General features: G+C 43.1%; 1 protein-coding gene across 1 annotated transcript in view; it reads left to right on the forward strand.

Annotated features, from left to right (window-relative positions):
* Positions 1–1,227: 1,227 nt before the first annotated feature.
* The window catches only part of LOC124545198 (fatty acid-binding protein-like), a 30,100-nt gene continuing 18,744 nt past the window's right edge, over positions 1,228–12,583 (forward strand). The window contains exon 1 of the mRNA XM_047124062.1: positions 1,228–1,422. Within this exon, the coding sequence (XP_046980018.1) occupies positions 1,344–1,422 (79 nt within the window). The 5' untranslated portion in view covers positions 1,228–1,343. The remainder of the gene's footprint in view (positions 1,423–12,583) is intronic.

Consider the following 12,583-nt stretch of genomic DNA (forward strand, 5'->3'; position numbering starts at 1 on the left):
GGTGGAAGTTACAGGTTCCTCACATAGACCACCCATTACACATTTACGTTCTGCTTTGTCTCGTACACTGCTGATGATAAAAGTGAGACATATACGTAGCAAATGTTAAATATCTCAACAAAATGTCTTCTGCAAGGTGTTGATGGTACCCGCAGTCCTTAAAAAATTGCTTCATTACTCGCTTCGAAACAGATAAATGATTTCATTGACAACGCGATACAGCAGTACGCAGTATTATTATTATTGGACTGGCTAGACACAAAACATTAACAGCCTGAAGTCGTCCAGTTTGTGCCAGTACAGAAGTAAGGAGTCTAGCAAACAGTAAGTATAGTGCACACATCTATTATTTGGATTTAAATGGGGCTGCAGTGTGGAGATCAAGCAAACGCCGCAACGGAGCGGAGTAATGCAACAGAAGTACGTTATGTAGCAACTGTGTACCTAACGGTGGATAGTTATCCTTCTTATCTCAGAAGGAGCTGTGGGTAGCATTTGCGATGCAATGCAAACTGCTTCATCATTCATTCTAATGCACGCGTGCACGCACGCACACGCACACACACACACATACACACACACACACACACACACACACACACACACACACACACACACACACAAAGTATCGTTCATCTTTCACATCCTTCATAATTTTAAAAATAAAAGTATTTCATCCTACCTACAGTTTATTTAGGGGCTACAGTTGGTGATGATGTGGGAAAGGGGGGAGGGGGGCAAGAGACGGCAGCGGGGCGAGTGGGAGGGGTACTAACTAAAGCTGATTGCAGTCAGGGGTAGTGATCTAAGAAAGGCTGGTAATCACTGGTCTAGGATGAGATTTTTTGCCCGGAGAGGTTGGTACTGCCCAAAGAAAAGGGACTCTGAACTTACTTAGAATGATACAGTGTCTTGTCAATAGCACCTCGTACTAAATGTTCCGGAATAAAAAAAATTAACGGTAATACCAGTTGTTCGATGCTCCACAAGGGCCGTGCTAGCGCAGGAAGCGGTGCGTCAATGGCACATTCTGGAAGGCCGAGATAAGCTATCAACACTTTGGAGAGGGTCAACGGTCCAGCATACTTCAACATTGCTCGCTGCCCACGCCCAACACAGGGCTATGGCTCATCCCTCAGGCCACAAGCAAATACCCAGGCGATACGGTCGGCTGCACTGATAGCGAGTCGACAGCTGTGAGAGCACTTGGCGTCCAGCTGAGTACTTGTCGCCGTCGGTCGCCAGGTACTCGGCCACGTGCCCGACTTGATGGCCCAGTATAAAAACAGGAGGGCGGCAGTGCACCACGCGTGCGTGTGTTCTTCGCTCCAGCCAGTTCAGCGATGTCTCTCGAAGCGTGCCTTGGACGACAGTACAAGCTCGAGAAGAGCGAAAATTTTGAGGAGTTCCTGAAGGCTTTCGGTGAGTCAGTATAATACAAGTTACGCAACGATAAGCGACGGCAGTAGCTGTTTTTCTGAGTCGCCACAGGGATCGAACTTTTTTTTCCGTCGACGTCATGAATTAACTTTTCTTAATCTTTACTTCTCCATTGACTTTTCTCTGAGCATGACAATAATCTTCTCCTATTGCCTATCCGTCGCCTATGTTGGCAACCATCACAGCTATATCACTTTCACCTGATCGAAAAATCTCCTTGCTCGTGTGTGAAGTCCATGTGCTTAAGTTTCTTAGCCAAGATGTTCCTTTATTGTTCGTTCTCTTTTTCCAGGAATCTTTCATTGAATTCAAGAATGTTCTGCGGCAGTTTATACTTTCTTCCATTCCTCATCACATGGCCGAGATTTTGCAGTTTTCTGAATTTTGTTCTGTCGAGTTTTTCGTTTTCTTTCTACATTTTGAGGACAATGTTGTTGTCGCGTTATCTGTCCATGGCACTCTTAGCATTCTCCTGAAAGCCACATCTCAGGTCATTTGGCCATCGACTTGGTCAATGTCCAGGTCTCAGCTAAGTAGAAAAGGATGGTAAATATGTAACAACGTACAGATCTTAACTTTCTTCCGTAGAGAGATGAGTCATCAGTCACTCCACAAAACGCGACTGACTTTTTCAATAAGGACTAATTTCTTGATATATCATTGATTGTTAGTCTCCGGAAATGTGTGCTTGTTTCCTTGCTCAAAACGTTTTCCGTTAATGTTTATATAACAATTTGGTATGTCTTTCTTGATGATAACCATTAATTTCTACTTATGTTGATTTATAGGCCGTAACGCTCACTATTTTCGCTGATTCGGGATACAAGATGTTGAAGAATGTTAAAGCTATTAGCAAATATTACAGTATCCACACCGTAGCGTATATTATTCAGCTTCTCTCCTTTTGAGACAATTCCTTCGTCGATGTTTTAAAGGGCTTCTTTGAAGATACATTCCGAGTAAATATCAAACATCAGCAGTCACTAAATGCAGCCTTGTCTCATTAGTCATTTTCATGTCCCATGCATGTTTTGCACAATACATCGAAATGATGTGAAACTATTCATATTATGTTCGCAGCACGGATTATTATGTAAATATGTGGAGCAAAAGAAGTTGCCAAGGAGAATATTTTTTACTTTGTTTCAACTTTTGCTTTGCTGTCTGCCAGACATTTTATATCATTGGGTTGCAGCTTGTACACCCTTTTTTGTACTATAGACAACCTAGATGTGGAGTAATGAATCTCATTTTTTCTTGTCAAGTTGTAATTATGTACAGTACTGCTGCTTTTCAACTGCAGTGGATTATTTACAACAGACCTCATGAAGGAATAAATCAACTGTGTAGCAGTGGTCAAAATGTCTAACTCCATATACAGATGCTTGCAACATGATCGTGGAGGAGCACGCATGTTATTCTTACAGTAAGGTTTCCGAAGACTTCCTCTCTTAAAGATGAGCAACCACAGACCATAATTCCAGATGGCATTATTCTATGAAGATGCGGAAAATATGCCAACTTACTGATTTGTCTCTCTCCAACACTGTCAATGATTCTAAGTGGAAATGTGGCTGAATTAAGTTGTTTTAGCAGTTCCAAAGTGTGATTTTTTCCAGTTTAGTCTCACAGTTTAAAGCACAAGAAGAATTTAGAAGTTTCGAACATATTTAATTTTTTCTTACCATGTGTTGTACTTACGTATATGTGCAGAACTGAATGTGTTGCTTCCTTTTAAAATTGAAAGTGAGGCCTTTCGCAGAAACCTGATCAGTGATAGTTTTAAGAACACTATTTGACATTTCTTCCGTTTCCGTGGGCGTATTTATGCTTGGATTGATTACAATACTAGCGTCAGTAAAAAGAGCTAGTCCTGCTTGTTGTATACTAGACGGAAAATCGTTTACATATATGAAGAGCAATAGCGGACCTAAGACTGAACCTCATGCTTAATATGTAACATTTATCATTTTCTACTTTCACAGCAGCATATTCATTCCAGTATAGGTTAATTGTAACCCAAAACCTCTGTACCACTCTTTTAGCAACGGGGCTATCTTGTAAAGTTCCAATTTATCGCAAGATTTTTATAAATAAGACGCACATAGATGTCACAGTAATAATCACAACGAAAAAACAATTTGCTCATGTAGCTTAACGCTCACCGCTCATAGCTTGCGAGACAGGGATGGATCCAGATCAGGATGAAACCTGCTCGGCGGATTAATGATTAGTGGCCTGGTACACTCAACAGCCCGTGTGCTGTTTTAGGGCATTTTCTACGCTCATTTACACAAATACTGGTTTTGTCCCCCAATCTCCATCTCAGAAAATACGACACAGAAACAGTCAGATTACAAGTTAAACTTTGATTCCACTCCGTAGTAAATGAGCCTAAACAAGTCTTTATTTGCAGTTAGAATGATGTCAGATGTAGGAGATATGAATATAAAAATACTTGCATACTTTGCTTACTTTCATTCAATTATGTCGTACGGGATCATATTCTGGGGTAACTCGTCAAACAGAGGAAAATTTTTTAGCAGGCAAAAGCGTGTAATAATACTCATTTTCGCGTAAATTCAAGAACATCATGTAGAAACCTGTACAAGGAACTCACCATTCTATTCACTGCTTCTCAGTATATTTATTCCTTTATGAAATTTGTTGCAAGTAATATATATCTATTTCTAACCGCTAGCTCAATAGACAGTATCTATGCCAGGAGTAAGAACAATCTACATAAACACCTAAAATCACTTACCTTGGTTCAAAAATGGTCCAATATTCAGGAACACACGTTTTCTATAAGTTGCCAGCAACCATTAAGAACTTGGTTTCAGATAAAGCGCAGTTTAAATAGAGTTTGAAAGATATTTCGATAGGCACCTCTTTCTACTCTATAGATGAGTTTCTTAACAGGGACTGTTAGACCAGCTGTCTGTCAGATTTCAGTTTTGACAGCACTTGCTCACAACAGTCAAAATTAGGTATTCTATGTATGGTTTATTTATTAAAAGTGCATAACTATGTTTCGTTCTGACAGTGTATTAATTCTGTAATTATTAGCAGTTCCACTGTACTGTAATATATTCGCCTATTTCGACAACCTCCTGACAAGTGGTCAGGGTAGTGAGTATTATATTCAAATGTTTTATGTTTATTTATGTTATACTTTCTAACTTGTTCCACACCCGCGGGAATCATCTCATTTTTGGGTCTATGGAACGAAAACTGAATCTAATCTAATCTACCATCTAAGATGATTCTTCAACGTGTATTTGATTATAGGCCTGGTATAAGTCTATAGTGGTGAAGACCTTGGTTTCCTTAAACTACACCAAACAAGAGTGGAGATTGGGCAATGGTACTGAACGCAAAATTACCTTCTTAGTCAACAACAGGTCAAATTCTTCCCTGCGGTTTCTTAGCAGTAAATATATGGTCTAGTGACTCCTTGTTGTAAGAGATTCCTTACCTGCTTTACTGTCTTATGCAGCGGACTGGAGGAGAGAGGGGGACGGCAGGAACCTATAAGACTGTTTTCGAATGGGCCCCTCCTCACTCACTTGAATACTTGATCAAGTGGGTAAGTCCTAATCTTTCGGTTATGATATCGGTAAACTTGTTGTACAATGCTTTAATTTCTGAAATACCGAATTGAATAAGTCTTGAGAGAAATCTCCAACAAGGCAATAAGATAGGATACTCTCTCCAGTTACGACCACTAGGTCTATAAAAACAAAACACAGCAAATATCAGAACAGTAATTTAAGTTTATAAGTAACGCTCCTACGCAGAACAACACCATTTACACAACACAGCACCAGCGCAATACAGTCATACAGAGAACCACAAGTTTGCTTAGAATAATAGATTGACCTCGCCGTGTTAAATAACTACCCTTCTTATGACATAACGCCCTTGAACCTAGACCTTACAAAACTGCACAGATTGCAACCACCGAGCCACCGCTATGCAGCCACACAAAGCTTTAAGTAATAGGACGCTTTGTCGTCCTGTTCTAAAGAACTACCCTGCGTCGTGACACGAGTGCCTGTGTACGGCTTCCGTTAGTAGTTGCCTGCAGTTAAATAATCAAAACACGCTTGCGCTGCGGGTTAGATACCTTGAGGGTGACCGTAGCAGAAATGTTAATTACCGTCAATCTAATACTTAGATTAAACATCTAACTATAGTGATTCATCGCTACTAAGTTCGGCAAGGGCTAGTATAACTACTTTCGCTAAGGAATACCCGCCACAGAAGATGGAGCAGTTGTACGACACTAGATTTTGAAGTCAAACAAACATAGCGGATGCCGCTCAATAACGACCAGACATCACTCTTCTCTAAACACGATTCCACTCCCGGAATCGTCTGACCCTCCGACAAGATAATTGTGTCTCACAGCAAGCCTTCCACACTACGAGGTTCAAAATGGTTCAAATGGCTCTGAGCACTATGGAACTTAACATCTGTGGTCATCAGTCCCTTAGAACTTAGGACTACTTAAACCTAACTAACCTCAGGACATCACACACATACATGCCCGAGGCAGGATTCGAACCTGCGACCGTAGCGGTCACGCGGTTCCAGACTGAAGCGCCTAGAACCGCACGGCCACACCGGCCGGCCACTATGAGGTCCGCTGCCTCATAATCCAACCGAAACCAAAAGCATACACTTTGTTGCACTTATTCAAATAATCAGCTACAGAACAATCAGACCGAGAGTGAGCAAAATATCAAGCCTTTTTAGGTAGCAGGTGTTCACAACGCCATAAGACTCGGTTCCACAGGTCAACTACGTGAACACGGCATTAATCCACTCTCGATATCAAGCGGAACCAATTAAACACGAACTAACCTCATTATTCCAATCAGATCTTACTGTGACAAAAAGAAGCAACACCAAGAAATTATACTTCACGGCGTTGTGCCCTCCAGTGCTCGTCTTCGTGTAATTGGTTGTAAACGATAACTGATTCGTGACACGAGTAGATTGCACACGTCACCATCCACTCCAAAACCGATGGTGTGACGAATTGCAAACACGTCAACAGGCGCTCGCAACAACAGCACTGTTTAGCAACAACGGATTGCACTGGCCTGTAACGTCACTGTGGCCTGCCAACTAAACAATCAAATGGCGTGGGTTAAGCATTACACACAAGTAAACCTTTTACCAAATTCCAACTGATAAATTGCAGTCGCGTCTTGGGAAACCAAACCGGCTGCTTGTATACGGCCTGCATCAAACTCGAGGTCTCCACCGCAGACTCCTAGACGATGCTGTTGTACCCATCACGGCCGGCCAGCCACTGAAATCCTCCTAGTTGGCACTTCATGCCCCGTGATCTCTCCGGACGTCGCAGCGCCGCCCGCTAACGAAACACTGCTGACGGACAGACTGTGAAAAAGGCAGGGGAGTTATTTCAGTCGACGCCTACGTCGCGAATTCAAAGATGCCGAAGTGCCGGCATATCACGTTATATATTCTGATGCCATCGTATTTTTCCTTTAATGGTCCGGGTCGACTGGGTTGGAAAAATGTTCAATAGCTGTTTAATCAGATTTGATTTTCCTAACAAAACTCCACATTCAGATACGGCAAAATTTAAACGTTTTGAAACTAAAAAAAAATGGCTCAAATGGCTCTGAGCACTATGGGACCTAACATCTGAGGTCATCAGTCCCCTAGAACTTAGAATTACTTAAACCAAACTAACCTAAGGACACCACACACATCCATGCCCCAGGCAGGATTCGAACCTGCGACAGTAGCAGTCGCGCGGTTCCAGACTGAAGCGCCTAGAACCGCTCGGCCACCGCGGCCGGCTTTTGAAACTAAACAATACTGTACTGAAATATATTTTCTTAGAACTGGCAATAATAAATTTGAAGAATTACTTAGCTAAACATCTGGCTCTTCATGGCTGTGATAGAAATGCCAACAGTTAAAATCATTCTTAAAACTAAACAATGCTTTCGCAGTACAAAGCCTCTTTGAATGGGACAACCGTTTAATCACTCAACATCTGACATTTCGTGGCTCAGTTAAAACACACCAGATATAGAACCTCTTTAAACTTGAGCAATTCCTTAAAACGTTAAAGAAAATGTTATTAATTTTGAACAGTTGTTTAGCAAATTAAATAACACAACCACTACATTTTCCGCCCTCTGGTGCTATTTCTCGTTCCACTATATATAAGGGCTTGCTGGAAAGTATGCCTCCGAAATTTTTATGTGAAATCTATTAAAGCTTTTTAATAAAACATCATTATTCTTTATATGCACATGTATATCACTCAACATATTCACCCTGGCCACGAACGCATTTCTCCCAACGAGACCAGTTTGTTGATACCGTTACTACAGAATGGTCGACTTTGTTTACGGAGCCCGAGGCGTCAGAATGTTGCAGATGATGCAGCACTCGTGTGTGGTCTGGGAAATGTCATGAAGAAAGACAGGGTGCTCCATGTATGGACAAACTGTTCAAAATCGAAACTTCATTATGGTACGCTGTTCGCACGCACCGACATAGTTACATAACATACTACCATGTTACACGCAACAATTACGAACCGTCTAGTGGCAGAGGGCAGCAAATATACAGACGTGATGAATAAGGATGTAGAATGTTAATAAAGTTTTTTTTTTTTTGATAAGCTTTAAGAGTTTTCACATAAAAAGTTTGGAGGCATTAGTCTCCAGCCCTCGCATGTACCACGACTTAAGATGGTTGTATTTATATGAGAATGAATTGCATATTCAGTTTTATAATGTAAGCATGTCACCGAATTGGACCGTCTCGTGCAGTCCAACTATCCGGAAACTTTTCTTTCAGAAATCAACGGACGTTTAGGGACCAGTGTGGTGGTGCCCCATCGTGCTAGAATACATCAGGTTGCAGGTGTTACAGCTGTGGCACAGCAAACTTTTGTAATACGTCCAGTTAAACGCCACCGTTGACGGCAGATTCGATGAAAGAGAATGGAGCACTGATGCAGCTGTGCATCAGTTTGGGCCAAGCGTTGGCCGTGGGACTGTCTCTTTCTGTTTCACGTGTAACATGAGGATGCTGTGAACCCCATATACGAACGTTATGATGGTAAAGTTTGCTGGGTACATGAAACCTTGTCTCATCGAAGAAACAAGTCTCTTGTAATAAGTCTTTGTTTGCGTCAATAGTCCGCAGCTCGTGGTCGTGCGGTAGCGTTCTCGCTTCCCACGACCGGGTTCCCGGGTTCGATTCCCGGCGGGGTCAGGGATTTTCTCTGCCTCGTGATGACTGGGTGTTGTGTGATGTCCTTAGGTTAGTTAGATTTAACTAGTTCTAAGTTCTAGGGGACTGATGACATCGAGGTTTGTCCGAAGGCTTTAATGCGTAAAGCAGCTGTACCTCATAGATAAATAGCAGTAAGCTCTTATGTAAGACATTGCGCACAGTTGACCGTCTCCTTTCCAACTCACTGGCCGCCGTACGCACAGATTTTATAGGACTCCTGGCAAACACATGCCATATTTTGTCCACGTTGGCCTCTGAAATAGATGGGCGACCGCCCGCTTTTTATGGACAACACTACCTGTTTCCATAAATGACGTGTGCCAAACATCGTTAGTTGGTCGGGACGGTAGTTGGCTTCCGTACCGTGTTGGAAAGTTTCGTTGCAGTTGGGTATCGGGCGTCGTCTGTACGAATCATTCCACACACTAAGCTTTCTCCTGTGGCGTCTGCATTTTATCAGGTTCTGTTTTGCGTCATACTGCGTCACCTGGAAGATAAGGGGACCTTAAGAGTTATGTTACGACATGTCGAAAACTGTTTGTGAATATCTGTTATAGCTTTAAAACTTTAAAGTCTTCAGTTGTAAAGATAATTTCTGGAATTCCTAATTTATGCGCTCCGTTACAAGCTGTTCCTCGCAGACAGAGGGGCTGATGATCACTATGCCTGTATAATTCTGCACTGCGTTGCACACTTTGCGGCAACTCCCTCGACTTTCATCCGTGACATAGTACTTTGGGGAGGTATCATATTGCCATTCTTGGCACAACATAGGCTTAATGAAGCACATGATGCATCAAAAGGCGACACAGATGTTCTAAAGAAGCAGACAACATTGCTTGGCATTTTCCTTTCTTCAAATACAAAAACGGTTCGTATTTTTCCCAAGCTGTTACCAACGGATGAATTGAATGCTTCCAGTGATGTCGTAGGTGCTCGTATTTTCTTTTAAGTAGTGCAGTAGTAGCCTTGCCAGAATCCATTTCACAAATGGTTCTCTCACGTACAGAGCTTTTCCCACGGAGATTGAGGAGCACTGTGCAGTGGGTTGTCGCATGCCCGACTGCTTTAACAGCGGATCAGACGCGCGGCTGTACCGCCATGGCTAAACTGTCAGTGGGACAACCGACTTAGTGTCCCAGTACCTTCTAATTTTTAAGAAAATGTTAGGAGTTGCGCACAGAACGATGTAGGAAAATACGCCCAGGTACTTTTAACAACACTCTGACACGGTACGACAAAGCGTCCATGGACGAGGGGGTAGTCGAGTTTTATGACATCACAACGTGGAATTTCACTTTTCACAGCACCTTGTAGCGTGGAAGACTGGATAAAGCAAATGAGATTTTCGATTCGTGGAGGCGAACGTGGCCAATAAGACGTAAGACCGCGTTGTGCATCACAAACAGAACTTTGGAGACGCCGTGTTGGAAGCCTTCATTTGGTGGGCTTATATCATATAAATATAACCTATTCCAAAGCACCAGAACACTGAGGAGCTTTCGAAAATGGGCCGTCACTGGTATGATTTGTTGTAATAAAATTACAGGAAACGTCATATTGATGGTTAAACACCATTCTTATTTCTTTGTTTTCGTATTAGAGTAGGTGAGGACAAAGGTGCGCACTTAACACTTTTCTATTTTTCTCTTCCACTTTTCTGGATACATGACACTGAAAATTGTACAAAGTAGGCTTTGAATCATACTTAACGCGACACCATTAGCTCAAGATTGCTTCAGTGATTTACAGTAATGTTCACAAAAAACAGAACGCCTTCAACGAGTAGAGTTAGGCCGTTCGTATTCACACGACATCTGTGTTAGTGTGTCCTGCAGAAGTGATTAGCATTTCAGTCACCTTGGGTCAGAACGCACAGGGTCCGCCATGGGCCCTGATGACTTGTTCCATGCGTGATGGCATCAACGCGTACAAGGGGCGAAGGGCTGCCTGTGGTATAGCCATCCATGCCGCATTTATCTTCTTGCAAAATTCGTCTGTGGTGGTTGACACTGGGTCACAGCACTGCACCATCGTTTCACTGTATACCACACATTTTCAAATGGTGGCACGTCTTGTGATCTGGCGGGCCACGGGAAAAGGCTGATATCTTGTGACATCAAGAAGGCACGTGTTCAATCAGCAACAGGTGGTAGTGCATTATCTTGCTGGAAAATGGCGTCGGAGGTGTTGTGCAAAATGGTATGGCTACGGGTCGCAGGATGTCATTCACGCAGGTCACACTGGTCACAGTGTTCTGGAAACGCACCAGCTGTGATTTGTGGCACCAACCCATACCATAAGACTTTGAGTTGACAGTATATATCTCCTGCGGATGCATTCACTGTCATGCCAATTCCCCTGTCTGCGGAAAACCAAAATGCAATCTTCATTTTCAAAGAAACAGAGACTGGTTTCTTCCTAAAACTCTGTCTGATGCCATTCCTGTCTCCAGTGACGTCGTTCCATGCGTCATTGCCGTGTAGCATGTGTCAGCACATTCGTCAAAGGGAGGCGGAGAACCGCACGCCGCGCACCTATCCCATACCGTTGCGCACCTATCCCATACCGTAATAAACACCGGCGGACTGCCACCCCTGATAATCTACGATGTGTTACACTGTGGCGCCAGAGCCGAGGCGGACGCAGATCTGTCCTGCAGTGCCATTCGGATGAGGTACGATTTCTGTGGGGGTGGTCTGGGTGGTGTACGCTGACCCATCTAGTCGTATTCTACGGCCTTCTGCGAAACATTTGGCACACACTCGTTGCACAGTCGAAACACTTCTTTCCACACGAGCAGCAGTTTTCCACATTCTCTCTTGCAAAAAATGCACCCTCGTTGAAACTCAGTGATCTGGAGGTACGCTTTGCGCATACGTCTGCGAGGCTTCCTGCTGGCCTGCCCAAGTCACGTTGGTCCATTACGTTAGGATTATAGCGACAACGAGATCCACACACCATTTTACCAGCAGGTCGAGATGGTTGAAGCGCTAATCATTTCTGCACAACATACTAATGTACATGTGCTGTGGATATGAACGCCCTATCTCTAGTCGTTGAAGATGTTCTGTTTTTTCTGAACTTGAGCTTAGTAAAGCAACATTTAACAAGACGTTACAGATGAAGAAAATCTATCTTTGCCCCAGGCGTGTGGTAAACGTCCTACTCTTATGGGGCAAAATTCCACACAAAAGGAAATTTGATAGTTATAACATACTAAAGGATAGTTACAGTATTTGTCTGGTACTGTCTTTATTAACTTATATAATGTTTTATTACATAAAAATCATAACAATCATCATCATCATTGTTTCCATCATCGTGATCGTATTACATGTCAAAACGTGACACAAACACATCACAAATTAAGACTTTTAACACAAGTAAATACATTGTACTATTGTTTGGTATTTTCTTGCAACACTTTCTTTGCAATTTTGACGCGAGTCACCGTTCTTTGCGATCAGTGGGATGCACGCTTCAGGGCGTCTGGTTGGGAGCTCTGCTTGAAGTAACCGATATGTAGCAGTTCGCTGTGTCACTGTGGTGCCAACTGCTACTCAAACTGCTGCTGCAGTGGTAATACGACGCACCACAGCCACACGCTGGTTGGTTGGTTGGTTGTTTGGGGGAAGAGACCAATCAGCAAGTTCATCGGTCTCATCGGATTATGGAAGGATGGGGAAGGATGTCGGCCGTGCCCTTTCAAAGGAGCCATCCCAGCATTTGCCTAGAGCGATTTAGGGAAATCACGGGATTGAACCGTCGTCCTCCGGAATGCGAGTCCAGTGTGCTACCACTGCACCACCTCGCTCGGTGCCACACGCCGAAGACGATGGTCTTC

Source organism: Schistocerca americana, chromosome 8 (assembly GCF_021461395.2).
Source record: "Schistocerca americana isolate TAMUIC-IGC-003095 chromosome 8, iqSchAmer2.1, whole genome shotgun sequence".
NCBI lineage: Eukaryota > Metazoa > Arthropoda > Insecta > Orthoptera > Acrididae > Schistocerca > Schistocerca americana.